Raw genomic sequence first — 25,742 nt, forward strand, 5'->3', positions numbered from 1 at the left:
AAAAAAAAAAGAAAGTTAGTTGACTTTACAATGCAGTCTTAATAACTTAATTGAGAAAAGTGATTCAAGTACTGTTGTGAACAGTATTAACCTATCATATTTTTATGTTTTACATTTTCTAATTTGGGTAACTATATGGTATCTGAAAAATATAATTTCACACTAAAATATTAAAACATTTATTTGTAAGAAATTTAAAAAATGACTTGTACGTATTACCAAAAATGAACATTTACTATAGACCAGTAATATTCTCTTTCCAATAATTGATTATAAGGTTCTTTGATTTAATTTGAGATAAACCACGACCCAATGTATCGATATATAAATAGGGGAATTAGAATACAACTATAAAAATGGATGAAGCAAGGCTGGGCATGGTGGCTCACGCCTGTAATTCCAGCACTTTGGCAGGCCAAGGCGGGCAGATCATTTGAGGTCAGGAATTCGAGACCAGCCTGGCCAACATGGTGAAACCCTGTTTTGTCTAAAAACACAAAAATTAGCCAGGCGTGGTGGCACACACCTGTAATCCCAGGTGATCAGGAAGCTGAGGCAGGAGAATCACTTGAACCCAGGAGGCTGGGGTTGCAGTGAGCTGAGATCGCGCCACTGCACTCCAGCCTGGGTGACAAAGTGAAACTCTCTCTAAAACAAAATAAATAACAGTTGATGATGCAAGAGAAAACACTTAAATACTATTATTACACAAAATAGGTGACATCTGAATTAAAAATGAGGATTTGTGGGTCAAGGAGATTTATTACCTAATTTAATAAATGTAATGTCCATAATACTTGAATATTATGTCTTTCTATTTAATTAACAAAAACTTTTTCATGGAACTCCCACTGAGTTTTTGCTTGCAACGAAGTTCACATTCCCTCTTGTACAAAATGAAAGTAATTTACTTATTTCTGTTACATACATTTTTGTAGATTGTAGAATTCATGTAGACTTATGTTTGATAAGTATACTTTATGGCATATTTGTATAGCTCTTAAGTACTTGTTAAACACTAAGCTTATTAAAGCACATTTTCCACTTTGAAACATTGCAATGAACTCTTGAGGGGCAGATCACACTGGGTATTCCATGTTTGCTTGAATAATCTCATTATTTTTGTCTATACTTCTGCTTTAATACCTGTGCTTCCACTGACAGACTACAATCTTTCACATTTTCAGAGGCTTTAACATGTCTGTCTAGGGAATCCTTGTCCTTTGATTTTATTTGCATTTTTTTTTTCTTCTGGCCCAAAGTAATAGTATTTATAGAGCCTCTTGGTTAAATAATAATTATGTTAACTGGAAAGGACAGTTTGTTTGGTTTAGTGTTTATTATTATTCAAAGAGAATGGTCATTATCCCCAGCAATGGGTGATGCTGAAAATGGATATTGTCATCTTCAGATTTACCAATATTTGTCAGGAATTTCACAATCATGAAATTCATACCGCATCTGTCATGAAGGTACATTCAGAAATACATGATTTCTGTGCCACTTCTTGGCAATGTTTTAATCTCTCGGAATTTTGAAATTAACTGTGTGTATATATATATTTTTTCACATGAGCATAATTTTAGAAATAAAATGGTTTGCATTCACTGTGCATAATTCAAGTGAATACTGCAATTCAAACATACATAACTTTCACTTTTGTAATTGAACTTTTTGTACTTTGGGGTAATCATAGATCCACTTAGAGTGGCAAGAAACAAAACAGACCCTGCGCACACTTTACCCAGTTCCCCCAAGGGTAACATTCTCTAGAACTAGAGTTCACTATCACGGTTGACGTTGATACCATCAACAAGCAGGACATGTCCCCCCAGCAATAGGATCCCACGGACTGCTCACTGATAGCCGTACCCATTTCCCTCAGTCTCCGTCCCTTCTTAATCCTGGCAGCCACTCATGTGTTCTGCACTTCCGGACTCTTGATCATTTCGCAGATGTTCTGTGGAGGGAATCAGGAAGTGTGTCGTCTCTCGGATTGGCCTCTTCATTCAGTACCTTTCTGTGAGTGCCAATGGCGCCAGCTTGTGGCATGCATCCAGGGCATATTCCTTTAGATTCCTGCAGAGAACTCCAGGGAATGGAGGCAGCGGCTGGTTTAATCACTCACTGCCGAAAGACACCTGGGTAATTTCCAGGTTGAGACTCCTATGAGTAGAGCTGTGGTGAACATTCACGCGCAGGTTTTCTTTTTAAAATTATTATTATTTTATTTTATTTTTCCGCAAGTTTTTGGGGTACAGGTGGTATCTGGTTCCATAAGTAAGTTCTTCAGCGGCGATTTGTAGGATTTTGGTGCACCCATCACCCAAGCCGTATATACTGCATCATATTTGTTATCTTTTTCTTGGGAACATAAGTTTCTACTTCTCTGAGATAAATGCCCAAGAATGCAATTGCAGAATTGAATGTTTCACTTTTAACTGCCAAATAATTTTCCAGAATGGCTGTACCATTTTACATTCTCACCAGCAATGCATACATGAATCTGTTTTTCTGCCTCCTATGCAACATTTGATATTGCTTTATAGATGATATAAAATTGTCTATAGTATTTACACCATTTAGAAAACATATATAGTATAAATTTTAGTTTTAGATGTGCTCATAATGATGTGGTGATATCTCTGCATTTATTTGCCTAATGGCTACTAATTTTGAGCATCTTTTCATGTTTTATATTTCTCATCTGTATTTCCTCTACAGTGAAATGGTTTTTTTTCTTTTTTTTTCATTCCTTTGTGCATTTTCTGATGGGATTTTATTTTTCTTTACTCTTGAGTCTTGAGCATTCTTTATATTTTTAAGACACTAGTCTGTTGTCAGATATGTGGCTTTCAAGCATTTCCTCCCAGTCTGTAGCTTGTCTTCCCATCCTCTTCACAGGGTCTTTTTCAGAGCAAAAGCTTTTCTGTGTTGATGAAGTCTCATTTATCCATTTTGGCTTTTATGGATTGTGCTTCTGTTGTCATGTCGAAGAGCTCCTTGCCTAACCCTAAATCTGGAAGATTTTCTTCTATGTATTTTCTTTTTTTCTTAGAGTTTACAGTTTTATTTTCTATATATAAAGTCATGGTTTGAGTTAGGTCGTGGTTTTTGTTTTTTGTTTTGTTTTGTGTAATACTCAAGAACCATGTGTTACTTTGGAAAATATAAAGAAAGGGATTGTCAAAAGTATTTATTTCCCTAAGCACTGGAACCCTCCTCAGCCTCTGTTCTTGAAGGTGGGGTTTGTTCTCGGTGGACCCTGTCTGTAGTTATTGAGCACTTTGACATTTTCAGAAATGAAGTGAGGAATGTTTACCCTTAATTAGGTGGAACGTTCTTGTGTCCAGGCCACTGTCGTTCCTCCGGAGTCTGGGCTGAGTTGATGCACCCCGATGGCGGCGGAGGGTATACTCCTTCTGCATGCTTTCCAAACCTGTTCAGCCACTGAAGCATGGAGACACATGTCACAAAACTCCAGCTGCTGGCTCCCGTCGATCCTGCAAGACCCAAAGCCAGGGAGACTTACAGAGGCGGCGTTTCTATTCTGGGCTAGGATCTTACCCTGAAGAGCAGCTTTGGGAAAATGGTAACCTAGTTATATGCATAAAGAGTTCAATTCACGGTGAGGAAGCAGATAATAAAGCACTTTTTCAATTTTCTTAACTCAAAACCATGAGAATTAATGGGAAAGAGCAAGCTAAGGAAAATGCCATATAAATGCAAAGAAATTATTTCATAATTACAGTTCTGTACCGGGGAGGAGCAAACCTTTTCCCTGAAGAACCAGAGAGTAGCTGTTTTAGGCTTTGCAGGTCCTGTGGTCTCCAAGGCAGGTCCTCAGCTCTGTGGCTGTGTAGCCCAAGGGTAGCTACAGACAACGCATGTGTGAGTGGTCAGGACTGTATTTGAATTTCGTGTGTCGTAAACTAATATTTTTATTTTGGTATTTTTTAACCATTTAAGAAATGTAAAACCATTCTTAGTTTTCAAGCTACAATACTAGCTGGTGGGCCAGATTTGATTTCCAGTATACAGTTTGCCAACTCCTGTTTTAGAGCGTTAAACACAAACTCAATCAGCGAGTGCTTTAATATTTGCATTAGACTCATCAATTTAGTAAATCTCAGGATGGGGTAGAAACTCCAGTATTTCACCTGTATACATATTAAAATCTCAAGTAGGAATTTGTGATGTCAAATGAGAAAAGATGAATCCTGTTTAACTTAACTAATCATTGTAACGGAGTTGTAATGTCATTTTAAATCAAATAACCTACCGCTTACAGACAAAGAAAAGCTAATATCAAATTGAAAAGTCCAATTCTTTTGAATACTTAAGAATGGTGTGCATCATGTGTTCTCATTCTTTCATTCATTCACTCATTCATTCAGGCCGTCAGGATTACTGAGTGTCTGTGAACCTGCCAGCCTCCTTGCTGAGAGCTAAGCAGGACTGAGTGAATGAAGTCAAGATTCCTGCTTTGCAGAGCTCACATGCTAACTAGAAATCCATGAGCTTTCAAAGAAACTCATAAATGCCTATGTCTTCCATTCTGTAATCAGGTTATTAATTTTAGGAAAAAATCTTTTAGATTATTTAGGTGTCTTTGTTAATACCTGGAATATGAGTCCATACTGATAAGAATGTTTTCAGCTCAATATGACACTAGCCCTTGTAATAACAATTTGTCTTGTCATAAAAGCAGTGGTTAAGATACCTACTTTGTATATAAGTTTCAGGTGCCTGTTGCTTCCCTAGAGCTCAGAGTGCCTTTGTGCCTAACCTAGATTCATCACTCAGCCATTAAGTCTAGTACCCATTAGTTATTTTTCCTGATCCTCTCCCTTTTCTCACTTTCCACCCTCTGGGAGACTGCAGTGTCTATCATTCTCCTTTATGTGTCCATGTGTTCTCATCGTTTAGCTCCCAGTTATAAATGAAAACATGCAGTATTTGGTTTTCTCTTCCTGCATTCATTTGCTAAGAATAATGGCCTCCAGCTCCATCCATGTTCCTGTAAAGGACATGATCTCATGCTTTTTATGGCTGCATAGTATTTCATGGTATATATATACCACATTTTCTTTATCCAGTGTATCATTGATGAACATTTAGGTTGATTCCATGACTTTGCTATGGTGAATAGAGCTGCAGTGAACATATGCATGCATGTGTCTTTATAATAGAATGATTATATTCCTTTGGGCATATACCCAATAATGGGATTGCTGGGTCTAATGATATTTCTGTCTTTAGGTCTTTGAGGAATCACCACACTGTCTTCCATAATGGTTGAACTAATTTACACTTCCACCAACAGTGTATAAGTGTTCCTTTCTCTCCACAACCTCACCAGCATCTTTCATGTCTTGGTTTTTTAATAATAGCCATTCTGACTGCTTGAGATGGTATCTCATTTTGGTTTTAATTTGCATTTCTCTAATGATCGGTGATGTTGAATTTTTTTTCACATGATTGTTGGCAACATGTATGTCTTCTTTTAAAAAGTGTCTGTTCATGTTCTTTGCCCATGTTTTAATAGGGTTGTTTTTGTCTTGTAAATGTGTCTAAGTTCCTTATAGATGCTGGATATTAGACCCTTTTCAGATGCATATTTTGGAAAAATGTTCTCCCTTTCTGTAGGTTGTCTGTTTACCCTGCTCATTCTCATATCCTGTCTTTCGTATTCCACATGCAGCCCATCCAGAAACTTTATTGGACATACCTTTAAAATATACGAGCATGAGGCCCTGTCTTTCCACTCCACACCACCTCCCATGTCTGAGTCTCCTCCAGTCTTCTGCCTTGCCCCTGCAATAGCCTTCCAGCTGGTCTCACAGCCTTCACATGGTCCCTCCATGGTCTGTCCTGAACACAGCAGCTACATTAATTCTTTAAAATATAAACTCCCTGCCCTTGTAACATGTTCAGAACCCAGCAATGGCTCCTGGATCACTGAGTCAAGCCCCAAGCCCCTTGCAGCAGCATGCAATTCTCCCCTTACCTGGCCCACTTAGCATCCTCGCACCTCCCTTGTAAGCCTCGTCACCCACCCACTTCTCAGCTCCAGCCCCAGGAATATCCATGCTTCTCCAACAAGGCACTAGGCCCACCATTTAGGATCTTTGATAGCAGTTTCAGTTCTTCTCAGTAGCCTTGGCCCCAGGTACCCACATGGCTGATTCTGTCTCTATCTTAAAATATGTGTCATCATCTCAGGGGAACTTCCATGACCCACCCACCTAAAATCACCACCAACTCCCCTCCAACACTCTCAATGCCATCGACACTGCTCTGTCTTCTTTATCCCAAGGCACTGCTACTATCTATAATATTTCACTTATTACTTGGTTTTATTTTGTATTGCTATCTCCTCCCTTGAGAATCTAAACTCCACAAGGGCAGGGATCCTAATTTGTTGATTGGTATGTCCAAAGTGCCTAGAACTGACATGCAGTAGGCACTCAGAAGTTTTTGTTTGTTTGTTTGTTTTGAGATGGAGTTTTGCTCTTATAGCCCAAGCTGGAGTGCGATGGCACCATCTTGGCTCACTGCAAACTCTGCCTCCCAGGTTGAAGCAATTCTTCTGCCTCAGCTTCCTGAGTAGCTGGGATTACAGGCATGCACCACCAAACCCAGCAAGTTTTTGTATTTTTAGCAGAAATGGGGTTTCACCATGTTTGCCAGGCTAGTCTCAAACTCCTGACCTCAAGTGATCCACCCACCTTGGCCTCCCAAAGTGCTGGGATTACAGGCATGAGCTACCATGCCTGGCCCTCAGAAGTATTTTTGAATGAAGGAATAAATGAATGAATAATAATGAAAGTTCTCCTACAAATATTTTATTTTCTCTTATCAATTTACTGAGTTTTAGATAATGTAACATTTTGCTAGTTAACATTCTGTTTTTGCATTTGTAAATGTTTTTGGACAAGAATTGAAAAATCTCCTCCTAACATAGCTACCTTGGAAAGGAAAAATTAAAATAAGAATCCTGTGACTCAGAATGTTCTTACAAGAAAAGATGCCTTTGGTTAAATAACATACACAAGGTGTCCCTTTTCTGAGTTAGGAATTTAAACATGCAGACATCTAAGGCGGATTCTCTGGGTGTTGACAGGCATATGGGTGGCTGCAGGATCCAGTTCTGGAAGTGTAGGTGTTCTTGCAAGACACATATGTTGGAGGTGGGATTCAGAGTCAAAAGCAAGAAAGAACCAGTGTTGTTGGTTCATTTTTCAGTAGACATAAAGCAAAAGGGGCAAGATTATAGCTTTTTTAGTGGATGCAATAAATCCTAAAGGAGATATATTTTATATGTCTACAAATATGGTCGCTAGAACTGGAAGCAGCAATAAAAAGTTAGGAGAGGGGGACAATGAACTTATTTCGGGATGGCTGCAACATATACCATTGGGGCACAATATCTGCCTATTGCCATCGCTCCAACAGTTGTGGTTTTCTTTTCTTTTCTTTTCTTTTCTTTTCTTTTCTTTTCTTTTCTTTTCTTTTCTTTTCTTTTCTTTTCTTTTCTTTTCTTTTTTTTGAGATGGAATCTTTCCCTGTGGAGCAATCTCGGCTCACTGCAACCTCTGCCTCCCAGGTTCAAGCAATTCACCTGCCTCAGCCTCCTGAGTAGTTGGGATTACAAGTGCCGCCACCACGCCCAGCTAATTTTTGTATTTTTAGTAGAGACGGGGTTTCACCATGTTGGCTGGGCTGGTCTGCAACTCCTGACCTCAGGTGATCTGTCTGCCTCGGCCTCCCAAAGTCCTGGGATTGTAAGTGTAAGCCACTGCGCCCGAACCAGTCATGGTTTCTATAAAAATGTGTACTTGGTCACATGGAGCCTGCTTTATAACATGCTACCTTTTATAATGACCTACATTTTTGATATACTATTCATCAGTTTTTAACCTGACATGCAAAATTTAATAATTTTGTACTTGACATTTATTCCGTGTCTATAATTTAGTTGGCTCTGCAATAGCATTTTCGATCCACTTCTAAACATTTCATAGAAATACAGTGCCATTAGCCATTTACAAAATAAGCATCACTAAATTGCAAACAGAGTTTTCTGTAATGAAGTCTAGATATGGAAATTGATTAGATTAAAAAAAATGGAAATAAACACCACATTCTCTTCTTGCTTCTTGGAGCTCATTGTAAATGTCTATTATTTCTATGTCAATCAAAGTTTACCTTACATGTTTGAAGTTAATACATCAATGCTTTAATTACATGTTTACATTATCTAATATATGCGTATGTATGTATGTGTGTATTTATACGATTATAAACTTATTTTCTTGAGACTTGATTATTTGAGTTACTTTTTTTTTTTTTTAAATCTCACAGGCCAGGTGCCATGACTCGTGCCTGTAATCCCAGCACTTTGGGAGGCCAAGATGGGTGGATCACCGGAGGTCAGGAGTTCAAGGCCAGCCTGGCCAACATGGTGAAACCCCATCACTACTAAAAATACAAAAAATAACCGGGCATGGTAGTGGGTGCCTGTAGTCACAGCTACTCAGGAGGCTGAGGCATGAGAATCGCTTGAATCCGGGAGGTGGAGGTTGCAGTGAGCTGAGATCGTGCCACTGCACTCCACACTAGGCAACAGAGCGAGTCTCTGTCTCGACAACAACAACAATAAATAAAAGGAACTCACAGTTCGTCTTTATCCTTCATATCCTTTGTTACATCATGATAAAGCTTATAATAGTCACAATTTATTTAATGCCTATTAGGGGCCAGTTCTTGGGCCAAAGCCACTTCATTAGACAAAGATTTTTTGAGAACTCACTGTACGCTGTACACTGTGATGTTGCTTGGTTTGCCAACGAGCAGGACAGTTACAGCGTCTGAGCTCAGCAAGTGCACCTTCCAGAGAAGGTAAAAGCAAACCGAGGTGGAGTGCCAGGGAACAATTTCTCTGGCTAGACAAGGACAGGGAGCCTCTAAAAAGCGTTTATCCTAGAGCTGCAGGAATCAAGGAACACAATCTTGAAAATATGGTATTTAAGCTAAGATTAATAGAATAAGTAGAATTTAGCCAAGTGAACAAGAGAAGAGGGTAAAATTGTCCCTAGCAATGGACGCATGTTTGCAAAAGACCCAGAGATGGGAGAGAATGTGTTAGTCAAGGCTGTTTGGCAGTAAATAATAGAAATTTACCAAAATTATCTTAAGAAAGAAAAATCAAGTGTTGCTGACATGAGTAAAAAGAGTGAGGGAGCCTGAACCCGGGAGGCGGAGCTTGCAGTGAGCCGAGATCGTGCCGCTGCACTCCAGCCTGGGCGACAGAGCGAGACTCCAACTCAAAAAATAAATAAATAAATAAATAAATAAATAAAGAAGAATAGAAGAGTGAGGGAAGTGATTGCAGGCATACCTGACAGAGGGGCTTCAATAATGTCACTGAATTTTCCCTGTTGTCTGTCTCACACTTCCAGCCATTTCCCTTATTCTTCCTAAACTCCAGTTTTAGAGGACTTCACAGGTAGGAAAATTATGTCATTTTTATTCAAATTGGGATATTTTAAGAGTAAACACGGATGCTGTTCATCATTATACTGAGACAACAGGTGCAAGCCAGTACTGTCCTGGATAAGGTTGAACAGGTCATCACCCTAATTACAAGTTAATATTTCATTCCTCCTATCACAGTAAAGGTTTTAATGAAAGTCTTCTCCTGTTTTCATACTTCATTCTTTAATTTCTGTTTGTCACACTCCTACATCTCACTATTTTGCCCAGGCTGGTCTCAAGCTCCTGGCCTCAAGTCATCCTCCTGCCTCGAGGTCCCAAAGCACTGGGATTACAGACAGGAGCCACCATGCACAGCCAGTGTTGTTCATGCTTGAGTGTTGTATCTGCGGTTTGATGATGTTGATGTAGAAAGTAAACAATTGGCGACCTGCAGATTTTGGGAGGTGGTTGTGATGGGGTTGAGAATTCCTAAGTCATCAGCACATGCTTTCCTTCTGGAATTATGAAAATGCATGCATTCCACGGAGATCCTGGGCCCCCCTTGCGAGTTTTTGACCTTGCCTAATTTTGTACAGTAGATTGGAGGTTTCATTGTGATTCTTGGTGAATCGATGTGTAAGTTGGTTTTTTGTTGTTGTAGTAGTTTTTGTTTTTTTAGTGTAAGATTTCATTCTGTGTCTGCGCACGTTAATCTCAACTGGTGGGAGATGTGGTTTAAGTGTTTTCCACTGTTCTATTTTAGAACTGGGGGCGGGGGCCTTGCCTGCTGACCCAGGCTCAGAGGCCCCCTCTGGCTGATCTCCCTACGGGGAAGGGGGAATGTCCAGGGCCATTCTCTGGGTATTCAAGACCCTGGAATCCTGGCCCAGATGGACCTGAGCTTGCCTCTTAGGGTTGGATGGGCCTTTTCCTTGGCCCTCTTCTCCTGAGGGCGGACAGCTTGGCTGGTATCTGAAATTGTTTGTCAGAGATGCAAGGAGCATGGAACCTTCAGCAGAGGGGTCCCATTGTCATGGGCTCACTCCTAGAGGTTCAGGAGCAAGCAGTGGGGAGGGGGGCAGGGGCAGGAGGAGTCTGCATCCAGGTGGCCAAATTTCAGATATGCCCTCCAGGGAGCCTGAGGACTACAAACCATAGCTACCACCCACATCGCTGTGAACGTACATTCATCAAGGAAGGCATGAGGACTTTTACATATCAAATCGTGTGGTCTGTGAGCCCCCTCTTCTGCTCCTGCCCTGCATCCCACAAACATTTAGGGGCATGTGAGACATCACACCCACCTCACCCAGGTAGCTTCTCACCATATTTGTGCTGTTTTGAGGTTCCTTCTGCCCTTAGATATTCACTTACACCAATACAAAAATGAATACATGGTTCACTCACCTCCACAAAGTTAGTAACTCTTGCCTTGTAACATAATTCACTTACAATTGAACAATGAGAACACTGGGACACAGGAAGGGGAACAGCACGCACCCACACACCGGGGCCTGTCATGGGGTGGGGGGAGGGATAGCATTGGGAGATATACCTAAAGTAAATGACGAGTTAATGGCTACAGCATGCCAACATGGCACATGTATTCATATGTAACATACCTGCGCTTTGGGCACATGTACCCTAGAACATAAAGTATTAAAAAAAAGTTCTAGAAACAAGAAATTGTAAGCTTTCTAAAACACTATTTTTACAGCAAAAAAAGAAAGAATTGGAACTCTAATTCCACAAATTTTTAGTCAATCTCTAAAATGGCGCCATGAAAGACAGAGCTCTGAGTGTGTCAGGGGAAACAGAAATCCATGTCAATATTGATGATTAAGAAAATAAAGAGACCGGGCGTGGTGACTCACACCTGTAATCCCAGCACTTTGGGAGGCCGAGGTGGGCAAGATCACCTGAAGTCAGGAGTTCGAGGCCAGCATGGCCAACGTGGCAAAACCCCGTCTCTATTAAAAATACAAAAATTAGCTGAGCATGGCAGCACTTGCCTGTAATCCCAGCTATTCAAGAGACTGAGGCAGGAGAATCACTTGAACCCGGAAGGTGGAGGTTGCAGTGAGCCAAGATTGAATCACTGCACACCAGCCTGGGTGATAGAGTGAGACTCTGTCACAAAAATAAATAAATGAATAATTTAATTAATTAATTAATTAAAAGAATGGGAGTGAACAGAGAATAGAAGAGTTTAATATGTGAGAGTGTGACTGAGGAACTGGCTTCCTGGGGGAGAAGCTGGCATTTGAGGGTGACCCAAATAAGGAATTTTGCAAAGACCAGATAAATTAGCATTTCAGGGAACTGTATAGCCAGTGAGAAGTCCCCGTGTGAGGAACGAGATTATGGATTCCAAGGAAGAATGAGGGGCTGGTGTGGGTGCGGCACAGTGGATGTGGGTCAGGCAGGGCCCTGATCCCACAGGACCACCAGATCCAGGTGTGGAGCTAGAGTGACAGGAATCCACTCAAGGGTTTTTAAATAAAGAAGTGATGTAAACTGATGTACCTTCTTAGCAGATCGTCCTAGATGCAGAGAATGGATTGCACTGGGGGTAGACAAGAAGGGAGTTCAGGCGAGTGCGTTGGGGGAAATAAATAATTAAAACCAAAACTTCTCCCTACCCAGAAAAACCTCTCCACAAAAGTAAAAGAGAAAAAAATAGAAACGCTGTTATTGTTGAATAAGCTTTCAATCAGAATGCGATTCCTGTCACCGGCATTCTGCTAAGAAATTGCAAAGAAAGAAAAACAATCTCACCCTTTCATTATCAAGCAGATAAAACTCATTACAGACTTGTTCTTCAAGATGAACAGTAACTAGCCCTCTAGCAAGAGGGCTTAACAGTACTCTTGGTCAACACGTAGTTCATCCTAGATCCACCCAGAAATTGGGGTGATCATCTGTGGTAGCTGTGGTTTTATATAAAGAAAAAATAAACTGTGTACATCCTTAGGAAAGGAGGTAGTTTTGCAACTTGGAGTCAGGTGCCTGCAGAAGAGTTAGGCTCCTGTCCTTTTGTGGAAGGAGTAGGCACGGGCATTACCTGCCTTGATGATGTGTTTCAAAGAGATGGCCTCAGGTCCTAAGGAAAGACATTCCTAGGTCTTAAAGCTGCCAGGAGGCTTATTTAGCTTTTGTAAATATCCACATCCATTTCAAAGGAACTGAGAAAGTACCTTTGAAGTTGAAGGTTTTCTAAAGAAAATGCTCTAAGAAAGGGAGGGGGAGAAGTCTGGTCCTTTATCTGCTGCAGGGAGAATTCAGTCTTTCACTTTTGTTTTGCAAATGCCCTTACGCTCCTAGTGACTGGGACCCAGGTACCAGAAGGAACTGGAGGTACTTCTCAGGGTGACAAGATGTGCCCTGGAGTGAATGTTTGCTGTGGACAGGGAGGACTCAAGGACAACTACTAAGGTTTTGATTTGAGCAACTCGGAAGGCGGGGGTGCCATTTACAGAGAGGGAAAAATAGTAAATATGAACTCAATTAATGAGGCAGAAATCAATTAATGAAATTCATGATCTGCTTTACAAACTCACAATGCTAACACGTCCACTTTCCTCCATAGTTGACCTTCTAAAACACCCTCCTGCCTTTTCGAGCATCAAATTCAGAATCTCCCTCTTGAGGAATCCCAGTTCTCCTTGGAAATAGCCAGGAAATAACTTCGGGATCACATGCTCCCAAAGGGAATCAGTTTTACTTCTCAGCACCCTTGAGGTAGGGGACTGGGCTGAGAGTCAGGTCCTGCAAATCTGTGGCTGCTTGCTGCCAAGTAGTGTCCCTGCTGAAGATGGGTCCTGCACCCATCTGTGACTATGATGCTTGGAGGGTGTGCAGGAACTGTATTTCCACTTATTACTTTATATCCCTCCCATTCAACCCTTGTTTCCCAAATAGCATTCAATCCTCCATTCACCCTCCAGGGTCCTAAAGGGCTCAGATTCTCAGCCACATTCAGGGCTGAATCAAAGCTGCCCCCGAATGTTTCAGCCCTAACTGTCCTGCCTCGGATTCAACCTGTGTCTATCATTTCCCCTTTGAAGAGCTGATGTCTGCAACAACCTAGCTTAGAGGCGACCCAGATGTATTTCCAGTGTAAAATCAGGTGCACTTGACTGGGACTTTATTCCCTTCTTCCTCAAAAGACTGCTTATGCAAACTAACCCTGCTCCACCTGGCCATTAAAAAGGGATGGTCTCTGTTAAGCAAAAGCGGATTGCTCCCCAGGGTATTGGGGGAGGACACGCCCTACGTTTGCATAACTAAGAGGACCTCGGGAGTGACAGCCTGATTCCTAATTTGCATCAGCCTGACGCCAGTGCACAGAAGCAAGGAGCTTCACAGGCTATTGACCCTCCACATTAAAGGAATAGAAAGAATAAAAAGTGTTTCACCAGCCCGGCAATAGCATCACTGCCTAGCAAGTAGCCAATTCTACTTTATAAACCTGATTTCAAACCCAATAGCTTTCCTTCATGTGTTGAACAACAGAGGTTCCATGTAATGCACAGGCTGTAATCTGAGTATTAGATGCGACTACTTCTGTATATTGGTGTTGCTTTATGTATTTCTCTACAGATATGAGAAGCATTTTATCTATGGAGGTACGCAGGGATGTTTTAAATGATATCGGTACGCTAAGCAAACGTACTTCTATGAACTAATACCTCAGTCAACAAATACAGTTTTACATGATGTTTAAAAAACATGTAAGTAGGAGTTTATGCATTTAATAGAATGTGGTCCCAACTTTGTTTTAGCAAAATAGGAAAATAATACAACTTTGCATATACATATAAATATAATTAATATTCATAATAAGTAAATATAATTATTATGTATAAATGACAATAATAAATATAATTATTATATATAAATGATAATAAATATTATATAAATACATAAATGATATTTATAATTTTCATAAATTATTACACTTATATTTGTATTATATATTATAAAATATATAATATGTATCATAAAATAAATGTACAAAAATAGATATTTATATTATAAATAGAATTATTAAAATTACTATATTTATATTATAAATAGAATTATAAAAATTATATTTATATTCAAAATTGTGCTATTTATATAATATATAAATATACTATATAATATTTAATATAAAATATTATATATTTTTATTTATATGCAAACTTGTGGTTTTTTGGTTTTTTGTTTTGAGATGGAGTCTCACCCTGTTGCCCAGGCTAGAGTACAATGGTGCCATCTCAGCTCACTGCAACCTCCACCTCCTGGGTTCAAGCAATTCTCCTGCCTTAGCCTCTCGAGTAGCTGGGATTACAGGCACGCGCCACCACGCCCAGCTAATTTTTTGTATCTTTAGTAGAGACGGGGTTTCACCGTATTGGCCAGGCTGGTCTTAAACTCCTGACCTTGTGATCCACTCGCCTCGGCCTCCCAAAGTGCTGGGATTACAGGTGTGAGCCACCGCACCCAGCCCACGAAGTTGTGATATATATACATATCTTATCTAGTTGCAAAGAGATTGACGTTATTGCAGCGTCTGGTTCTGCAGTGCAGTACCACACACTGTCAATCCTGCTGTTGGAAACAGAGTCAGACCCACTGCTGTTTTGTGAAGGGCAGCACAGGTTCTGTGTTGCGCAAGCTGACTGGGATGGTTCTGGACGCAGCCTCACAGGTGGCAGAGATGTCCCCTCAGAGGCCAATGGGCCTGTGGAAAGTGCCTCTGTGACTTGAGATTTTCCAGGGAACGCCTGTGGGAAACTGAAAAACAGGACACGCCTCTTCTCAGGAACAGGTGCTGCCTTTTTCTAGGGTCATTGAGGGATAAGACTGATGCACCTGAAAATGTTGTCTTCTTTTTTATGGCAAGAAACTAGAAACCTTCAGAGTCACCAACAAATCCAATTTGCAGAAAAGATATGTAAGAGAAAAATGAGTAAAGTGTATGATGTGGCACATAGAAGAATACAGCCACGGAAGAGGAGTGACAATGTGCTCTGCCAATCGCTTTGTGATGAGCCTGAAGTGGAAAAGCAGTTTCTGCCCCTAATGGAGTGTCCTTGGGTGGGGGCTTCTGTATTAGTCTAGAATAAGCTTTCTTGCTTTTACCAGAAAACATCTTTCCATCATTCATAACTAGAGGAAAATAAAATGAAATTTGTTTAAAAGACCCAAATGATGTATTTTGCACTACATTGCTTAAAATTGTTCTCTTTCTCCTTCCTCAAGCCTTCTTATAGGTTTTTTACTCCAATCTGGCTAACTCTAGGAACTTTTCATCTTTATTTCACCATTCTAAATACAAAGTGTGAGGGTCGGGGGTTTGCTTAAATTTAAGTAAGCCTTAGTAGTTTATTTATGGCAATTTTAAATAACCTTTGAAAATATACAAGCAGATATATACATGAGCTCTAAGTGCATATATAACTGTTTTATTAAAACTTACATTTTCATATAACTGGCATAAACTTTAGCTAATTATGTAGATGCATAATTAGAATAATTAGAATAATGTAGATGCAGTATTTCTGTTTATTAGACAACATGAACTTCACAAGTTTTAAACTTTTAATTGCATGCTGCATTATTATTGTTATACATATTCCAAATAAAAATGGGGTTGAGAACTACAAAAGGTACTTTCAAAAATGAACAGAATATTATGTCATTAGTGGACATGTAACCACTAGTGCAAGCCAGTGTTTCTACTGATACTCTGTGGAATTCTATTTGGAAGGATTTTAAGAGATTTTCTAGGAAAACTGTGCTCTATGATGACAATGTGGGATACGCTGGATTAAACAATGATTTTTAAAAGCTTTTTTTTTTACTGTAGTACAGCTCTGAACCTTTAATCCCTAATGTGCAATGGAAATCTCTAAGGGGAAACTGGGGTGTACAGTATTTGCCAATCTTATTTGACCAGATCCTATTAACTCCCAGAAAAGTGTTCAACAGAGCACTTATTTTTTGAAAGGCTGATATATCTGTTAAAATTCTTATTTGTGTATAAAATCTGTGCACCTTTGTGTAAAACTTTCTTAGTAGTGGGTATTATATATCTTTTCTTTTGATAAATATTAAATAAAAATTTAATTTTTTATTAAATAAGGACATCTTGGTTTTAAAAATTATAATGAAACTGTCATCCCTGATGTCCTTGGCATCAGGGGACTTTTGTTTTTAAATTCTTGTACTATTATATAACATTCATTTCATTATATAAATGTTGCTATATTTACAATGGCTATCACTCTATGACAATTATTTTAATACTATACACTTATTGTTAATTTTTTAACCTATATAAACTGTGACAGAAATTATCACTTGGAAATGAATACTTAATTATACATATGACCACTTGCTTGAGGAAAGGAAGAATTTTCCTTTGAAGATGGGAAATTCAGTCAGATGAACAAGATTGTACATATACAGTAGGATTTGCTTATGATTATTTTCTGAAACCCAGAGAAATCTCAGCAACAGTTGATCATAGATTCTATAGGAACATCACTCAAAGAGTAAATTCCAGAATTCATGTAAAATGCTGGCTCAGGAAAGGTACCACTTTGGTACCAAGACAGTGGCCAATTGCTTTGTGATTCTGGTGATTGTATTCTATGATTAGTGTTCTATGTTAGAAAAATGTGTGGCTTATGGGTGAGACCTTCATGACTTTCTAACTGTAAGTGTTGCGTCTTCACATCTATCCTGCCTTCCTCTGCTCTCCCAGGCTTCTCTTGGAGTCATAGGCTTGGATTTCCCTGTGTTCCAGTCTTTGCAGCTGATGGGAGGAAAGTGGGAAAGTACAGAAATGGCCTTCAGGTGACTCTGATTGTCATTCCCTCTCTCTTTCCATTGAAAACCCCACTCTGAAACCCAAGCACTCTCTCTTGATCTCCACTGAGAATGCTGTTTTCAAGTGAGATTCCCCTGTACAAAACACGAGTAATGATAATGATATTGATAATGACGTGAAGAATGGTGTGTCAGAAATCATGGCCAGTGTTATGAAATAAGTGTGATTGAGGGGCTTCCATTTGCAATATTACAGTAAGGACTCTTAAAACTTATATGCTGAAAATATAGTACAAGTGCTGGTTACAAATGGTTTTGGATTTTCAAACTGTGTCATTGAACCTGCAAGAAAATAAGGACTCCTGGATGACATGAAATGCAGAAATGGAGAGAGATTGTGAAACTCGGAAGCCAGCTCTGCCCTGATTGACTCTGCTGATTCCCTGTGATGTGGAGCTTCCACTCTGAGAGTCCCTTGGCTCAGGGGATAGAAAACAAATCTAAGCCTTTCTGATGTTGAAAATATAATAGGAGACTCTCAGGTATAGCTGGAAGACCAAAGGGTGTTCTACTCTCAGTGTTGGGAGAATAGACAGACATAGATGTTGACAGAGACATAGTTGCATGCAACTCACAACAGCCAGAGGGTTTCACACTAGTCTGTAGGTGAATTTCTACCATCTTTGGGGTCCAAAATACCTCAAGCTGATAATTTATTTTTGAAAAGAGGAAGTTTTCTGTTGTTCCAGGCAGATCCTGTAATCTAATGTGTATCTCCTCTGGATAGGTGTACCTTCAAACCTGCATACAAAGAATTACCATAAGTAAAGTTCCCCAGAACAGAAGTGCAAATGTGAAAACTTACAAACAGCTTAGTTTACATGAGAAATTGGAATTCTTATCAGATTCAGACTGTAATAATGAAAAAAAAAGAATAAAAATATGAGTAGGAAACCAAATACTACATGAATGGCCAAATAAATGTGAAAATAATCCCAGCCATCACATATCCTTACTAAACGTAATTTGCAAAAAGACAAACAAAACAAAACGAACAGATTATTTTAGTTTATTAGTCTGTTTTCTGCTGCTTATAACAGACTCTCTGAAACTGGGTAGTTTATAAAGAAAATAAATATACTTCTCACAAATATGCCGGCTGAGAAATCCAAGGTCAACGGACCACATCTGGCCCTCTTGCTGGTGGGGATTCTGGAGTCCTGATGTGTGCAGGCATCGCCTGGCGAAGGGCTGAGCATGCCAGCTCAGGTCACTCTTCCTATAAAGTCACCAGTTCCCCTCCTGTGATAGCCCATTAATCCATTAATTTACAAATGATTAATACAATCACCTCTTAAAGGCCTCACCTCCCAATATGACCATACTGATTACATTTCAACATAAGTTTTTGAGGGGACAAATAGTCAAATCATAGTATTTATGAAGTAGAAAAATTAGGCCAAGTAAAAGCTCTGAGATGAAAAAAATGAAAAAAAAATAAGCAAACAAATTGGTAAATATGTATGAAAATTTAAACAATCATCAGTCAACTATGTAAAACAATAATATTTAATTTATGAGGTTTATAAAAACAAACGGATAATGACTATGTCTAATTTAAGATTTTTTTAAAAAATAACTAAAATACCTAGCAATTCATGTAATTAGAGAGAGAATAATAAATATTAAAGAAGAAGGTAAGACTATTACAACTAAATACATACTAAAATTTCTAGAAAGTCTACTAAAATAAAAGCATGAGAAAAAATTAATTAGTATGAAAGCAAGCAAAAAGGTAGAGCAAATGGGGGTGCACATAGAAAACACAAGCTAAGATGGTCGAGAGAAATCCAAATAGAGAAGAAACTTCAGGGACTATGAGTAGACTAAATTACCCAATTAAAGGACAAATTCTGAGACTGAATTTAAAGAACAGTCTAACTGCATGCTGTTTGGAAGTGAAAATCTAAAACATAGGAGTCCAAGTCATTTGAAAGAGCAAGTGTGTACAAGCAGCATGTACAATAATTTTCACAGCAGCATTTTATATAAGGGCAAAAAGAAAAATAACTCAAAGATCCATCAAGAGGAGGATGGAAAAATCATGGTACATTCATGCAATGGAAAACTATACAGCAATGAAAATGAGTAGACCAGAGCATCATGCCTAAACGTAGATGACTTCCAAAAACATAATACAAGCAAAAAAAGGAGAGGGAGAGATACAGAATTTGCAACATATAATTCCAGTTAAGCACTTGATTTCAGGAAACTGATATATGTGGCTAAAACTGGAATGCATACATTTATGGTAACTATGAAGAAAAGCAAGGGAATGATAAACATAAAATTCAGAAAGTGACTTCCCGTGAAGGGGAGGAAGAAGGTGACATGGGGAAGGGTATATTCTGTGCATTGATCATATTGATGTATTGGTAAATATTCTGTTTCTTAGAGTTGGTAGAACAGATGTTCATGTCATTGTTCTCACTGTGTTATAGATACACACGTATACATTTCAATGTAATAAAAATCAATTTGAGAGAAATAGAAGGTGGTGAAGACAGCTTCTGGCCTCAATTAGCTTGGAGAATAGTAAGCAGAAAGGCAAGTTAGCAAGTTTTTACACTTCATCTTCACAGCAGACTTAATAACTTACGTAGTAGCCTAATTTTTACTGATTTGTTAGCTGATGATAAGTGTGCTTAAGTGATCATTAAGTACTAATTAGGTACTAATTAAGTCCTGATGGGATTTGAAGCAGGTCTGACCAACCGTAGGATCCTTGATGTCTGCATGATATGACACTATTGGATAGAGCTTTGATCTTTTAATCTGCACAGTTTAACATTTTCTGTTGTTCTGAATTATTTGTTCATTGCCTCCCCTATTAGGTTAAAAATGTCTGAATAGCACAGAGCAGGTCTTATTCTTTTTTATATATCTTCTAACTTTTTATTTAAATGGATTTTATTATTCCATTTATCTATCCATATGTAGACATATGTTTATGCAAACACACAAACACAAACAAATGCTTCAGAATTTACAAAACAAAAAGCAAAGCCTACTCATTACTTTAAGGCTTCAAATATTAAAATGGACAGTGTGATGGTATGTATATAGAATAATACACTAATCTCTTTTTTTTTTTTTTTTTGCTCTTTCATAAAACATTGTGTTGAAAACACTGAAGCACTTTGCAGAGAGAAAGTCAGCTTTTAGTTGTCATCTCTTATGTGGTGGAGTGGAAGAAAGAGCTCATTATTCTAATTGAAAGTAAAAATGAAAAAAAATCTAAGCTTTGGATTTTTCAGGAGTATCTTTCTAATTTTTAGTACAACACATAATACACAGCAGTTATAGAAACTGGAGAAAAAAATTCCTATTTCTTGAGGCTGCTGCATTTTAGTGTGATGGGGGGAACTCTGGTGAAAGCTCTGGGCTTGAGGGATTCTTTCCTGATTGGGTGCAGGCAGAGTTGATGGCTGCCTATGGGATGTGATTTTAGGCTCATCGTTTGCAATGCACTTTACACGTGATTACCAGAGACTGACATGACAAGGCTCCAGTGGCCCCTGAAAGCACATGCACCAGCCTGTTTTGCAGATTCTGGCCTCTACTCAACAGATTTGAGATTCTTTATATATATGCAAAAAGACAGAATATTATTTTCAGAGCTTTTGTTAACATTAGGGTAGCCATATAATATATTGTCCAACTTGGAATTTTTTGGGTGAGTGAAAGGGGGTTATTAATAATTTTGCCAAGATAATGGCACCTATGGGATCCTGGGTAAAACTCACTGGTCATCTCCTCTGGACCTTCTACCCTTGGCATCTCAACCAAGGTTATTGGATCACCTTTGAAGGCACAGACCTTAAGGAAATTCTTCCTATTTTGTTTTCCTTGAGGTTGGTGTACTTTAACTAGTTTATATAACTTGCAGTATGGGGTTTCATTAAAGTATTGCTAAAGAGAAAATCAGTCTGTGTATATGTATTTATTCTCAGGATAATGTAATTTTTATTTAAAAAAAAACCTTGATATGTTTCATCATTGGTTTCATTTTCAGTAGAATTTTGCTAGAATTTATTCAATGTAAGCACAATGAAGATGTATGTCATTGAATGTATCTCTGGGAAAAGAAACTATTTTTGTATGTTCATGTGTAGACAAATGACTTATTATGCCAATGAAGAATGCTTCAACCCACAAGAACAACCACACCTACAGGAATGTGGAAACCATGTTTTCCAGCCTGTGACCTGGCCTTCTCTTCTGTTTGCAGCGTCAATTGCGGCCACCTGCAACGATCCAGGTATGCCTCAAAATGGCACCCGCTATGGAGACAGCAGAGAGGCTGGAGACACCATCACATTCCAGTGTGACCCTGGCTATCAGCTCCAAGGACAAGCCAAAATCACCTGTGTGCAGCTGAATAACCGGTTCTTTTGGCAACCAGACCCTCCTACATGCATAGGTATCAGCCAACAGAACTTAGAAATTTTATATTCAGGAATGGATGCATGTTGTCATTTAAATTGCTCCATAAATGTATTATTCCTTCAGAAATATTTCTCAAGAGTTTCTTTCATGTTCGCTGGCTCTCTGAGACTCCTGAAATGTTATTGTAAACCTTTAAACTTTATTTAATTAGGTGGGATAAAGGAAGTCATCCCCTTAATGTACAGTAATTGACATTTACCATACATTTCCTACCCTTAACAAATGTTATATAAACATGGATCAATCAAATTACTGTAATTTAAAATTCTATGCGGCTCAAAATTTATAACCCTACCATTGCTATTCTGATTTTTAATATAGAAACATGCCCTGAAGCAAAACCTACTCACTAAAAGTACTTTCTCTTTTTAGATGTTTTTCCCCTATAATACTAGTACATTTAAAACAGAATTCTGGAAACTAGAAATTATACTGTTTGTATTAAAATGAAGATAAAAGGAGGTTTGTTTCTGCAATTTATTAACGTTTTATAGTCTGACCTTATTAAAAGGATAACAAATGATTTTGCAGACTTTGGCTGGAATAGCCACCTGAGACAATTTATCATAAATATGGTTTTAGGCTAATATATATTTTATGTAAAATAGTAATTTCAGGTAGATGGTCTCTTCATTCAATAAAATATTTTACCATGAAATTCCTACTTAGAGTATATCATCTTAGTTTTGAAAAGAAACTCTACTGAACTTTATTATTTTAAGGAACTATCACAGTTTAGTACTTCTTTATAATCTGTCTGAAAAATGTAAAATTTAATTGATGTGTGAAGAGAGAAAGTGATCATGAAGTGGGTAAACCGTTTTGCAGAGGATGACCTTGGAGGGGATTTGTGGTTTGAAATGGTTTTGATTGTTGTGTACACAGCGGTGGTAAAATTCTCAGTGGTCTTGGGGAGCTATGATACAGCGTTCTTGCTTATGACAAACCACTTATCCCAGTTGTGAAGACACATGAAGTTGGATAGCTGTGGTTGTTAGCATTCTCAGCCTTGTCGGGGAGCAATCTATGTTTGTTTAATGTTTGATGCTGCATTTACTTTTCATAACGTCTGTGAACACAGTCACGCATTTTTACTCACGCTGAGTCATCAGAAGACTGGAGAGATTTCGGCGTGTTTCTTTTTTAAAGTGGAGTGATTGCCTATAAATGTGGCAATCATTTTAAACCAATGGTCTATTTTTACATTAGGAAAGTTTTTTTTTTTTCTTCCATTTTGCATGTTTTTAGGCTCATGGAGGAATACATTAAAAAGCGATGTAACTATGAGTTAATCCCTTAAAAGTAATTCATTAATTTATATTAATTTGAACATGCAAATATAAAATTTGGCCATCTCCTAATTAATCTACAAACAAATTGATCTTTTGTTAGATCATCTCTTAGTTATTTTATTTTGACCAGCAACTAGGTAATCCAAAACGCACCAAAAGCTAAATAAGTAACTCTGTCTCTACTTTGAATGTCAGTTTCAAGGACAAGCTGAAATCACTTGCAGGCAAATGAATAATCAATTATTTTGGCAAACAGACCCGCCTACATGCATAGGTATTATGTAACAGAAAAATGGAAAATACATAATTGGAAATAAATTAACATTATATTTTTATTACATTGTAATTTTCTGTTTTTTAGGAATGAGGTTTACGTCCTTTGTGACAAGCTTGCCCATTAGGGCATGAGTTAATCATAATTAGCACTTATGTAAATTATGTTTCAAAGATTCAAAACACTTTTTAATTTTTTTACCTTTTTTCATATTAAAGGGTAATACATTTTACTGAAGACATTTTATAAAGTATATTAAAGAGGAGAAAAACATTGTCATCTTTTTACTTGGAGACAATTACAAATTAATATAGACATTTATAAATGATTTCATAATTATGTATATGTAATCTATTTTAAAATGTTTTAGGCTGGGCGCGGTGGCTCACGCCTGTAATCCCAGCACTTTAGGAGGCCAAGGCGGGCAGATCACTTGAGGTCAGAAATTTGAGACCAGCCTGGGCAATATGGTCAAACCCTGTCTCTACTAAAAATACAAACATTAGCCAGGTGTGGTGGTGCATGCCTGTGATCCCAGCTACTTGGGAGGCTGAAACATGAGAATTGCTTGAACCTGGAAGGCAGAAGTTGCAGTGAGCCAGGATCACGCCACTGCACTCCAGCCTGTGCAACAGAGTGAGACTCTGTCTCAAAAATAAAAAAGTTTTAAAATGACAGCATCCTGCATGACTATTTTGTAAATTGCGCTTTTTACTTATCAGTACGTGGTGTGTATATTTTATGTTACTATGTATTTTCTACTAATTTTTAATGACTAAATCATATCTCTTTAGAAGGCACCACTACACCACCAATGCCACTCTCTAGTGTCTATTTGTTTGAATCTACCAATATTGACTTTTCGGGTCCCTTATTATTGTATAATTAAGTTGTTTTAACCTTTTCCCTATTCTAAAGATAGCTGCAATGAGCACCCATGTTGCAAAATAAATCATTATTATTGACAAATGACATATTTCTACAAACTTGCATATTTCTAGGACTTTTTAAACATGTTTTTGTTTCATTTTGTTTTTGAGGTGGAGTCTCTCTCTGTCGCTGAGGCTGGAGTGCAGTGGCATGATTTCAGCTCATTGCAACCTCCACCTTCCAGGTTCAAGCAATTCTCCTGCCTCAGCCTCCCACGTAGGTGGGATTACAGGCACCCACTGCCACGCCCGGCTAATTTTTTTAATATTTTTAGTAGAGATGGGTTTTCACTATGTTGGCCAGGCTGGTCTCAAACTCCTGACCTTGTGATCTGCCTGCCTCGGACTTCCAAAGTGCTGGGATTACAGGTGTGAGCCATTGCGCCTGGCCCATTTTTAAAATCACTTTCAGAGCAGTCACACAGATTTACCTTGCCATCAGCCATAAATATTTATTAATATTTTCTCTGACTCAGAGAACACACCACACATGATAGATCTTAAGGCAAAGAGTGATGATGTCTTGTTTTAATTGGCATTTTAAATTAATAATAAGGTCGAACTTTTTTTTTCATATGCTTGTTGGCTGTTTGAATTTGTTCTTTCCTGATTGATCAGCTAACTTACTTTTTTCCTTTTCATTATCAGTGTATATTTACTCATTACTGGCTATCTCTCTTTCTTTCTCTTTCATAAAATATCTTAACCTCTCACCTGTTGTGTGTGACAACATTTATTTTCAACACCTGCCGTTTGCGGTTGCTTTTTCTTGAGTGTTGCGTGGATGCCTCACTTTTTTTTGCTGTTATTGTTACATCCGAAATGACTCCTACCATAAAGGCTCTTCTGTTTAGCTTTTTGACTTAGTCTAGAAGGAGAATTCTGTAGACGAAAGGACATTAATGACTTTTTTTTTTTTTTTTTTTTTTGAGACAGGGCCTTGCTCTGTCACCTAGGCCTGGAGTGCAGTGGTGGGATCTTGGCTCACTGCAGCCTCCACTCCCAGGTTCAAGCGATTCTCCTGCCTCAACCTCCTGAGTAGCTGGGATTATAGGTGTGCGCCACTAAGCCCAGCTATTTTTTGTATTTTTAGTAGAGGTGAGGTTTTGCCATGTTAGCCAGGCTGGTCTCGAACTCCTGCCCTCAGATGATCCACCCACCTAGGCCTCCCAAAGTGCTGGGATTACAAGCATGAGCCACCGTGTTCGGCTTCAACTTCCTTATTCTGAGTAAAGTATCCCTAAAAAGTCTTCATTTTCTTATATAGCCTGCAATTGCTTTTCCCCAAGTCCAAATTGCAAAACAATCTGAAAAGCCAAAATGTACCCTAGGTTTGCAGAAATTCATTTAGGGACAACAGACTGTCCTGACATAAAGGTGTCTATTTAGAAAATATGTATCGCACCCAATGGTGTGAACATTCACATGTTTTAATGC

The 25,742-nt window shown here is 38.5% G+C and overlaps 1 protein-coding gene across 1 annotated transcript in view; it reads left to right on the forward strand.

Annotated features, from left to right (window-relative positions):
• The window catches only part of CSMD1 (CUB and Sushi multiple domains 1), a 666,897-nt gene that overhangs the window by 311,316 nt on the left and 329,839 nt on the right, over positions 1–25,742 (forward strand). The window contains exon 17 of the mRNA XM_011968609.1: positions 21,593–21,784. Coding sequence (XP_011823999.1) covers positions 21,593–21,784 — 192 coding nt within the window. The remainder of the gene's footprint in view (positions 1–21,592; positions 21,785–25,742) is intronic.

Source organism: Mandrillus leucophaeus, unplaced genomic scaffold (assembly GCF_000951045.1).
Source record: "Mandrillus leucophaeus isolate KB7577 unplaced genomic scaffold, Mleu.le_1.0 Scaffold85, whole genome shotgun sequence".
Lineage (NCBI taxonomy): Eukaryota > Metazoa > Chordata > Mammalia > Primates > Cercopithecidae > Mandrillus > Mandrillus leucophaeus.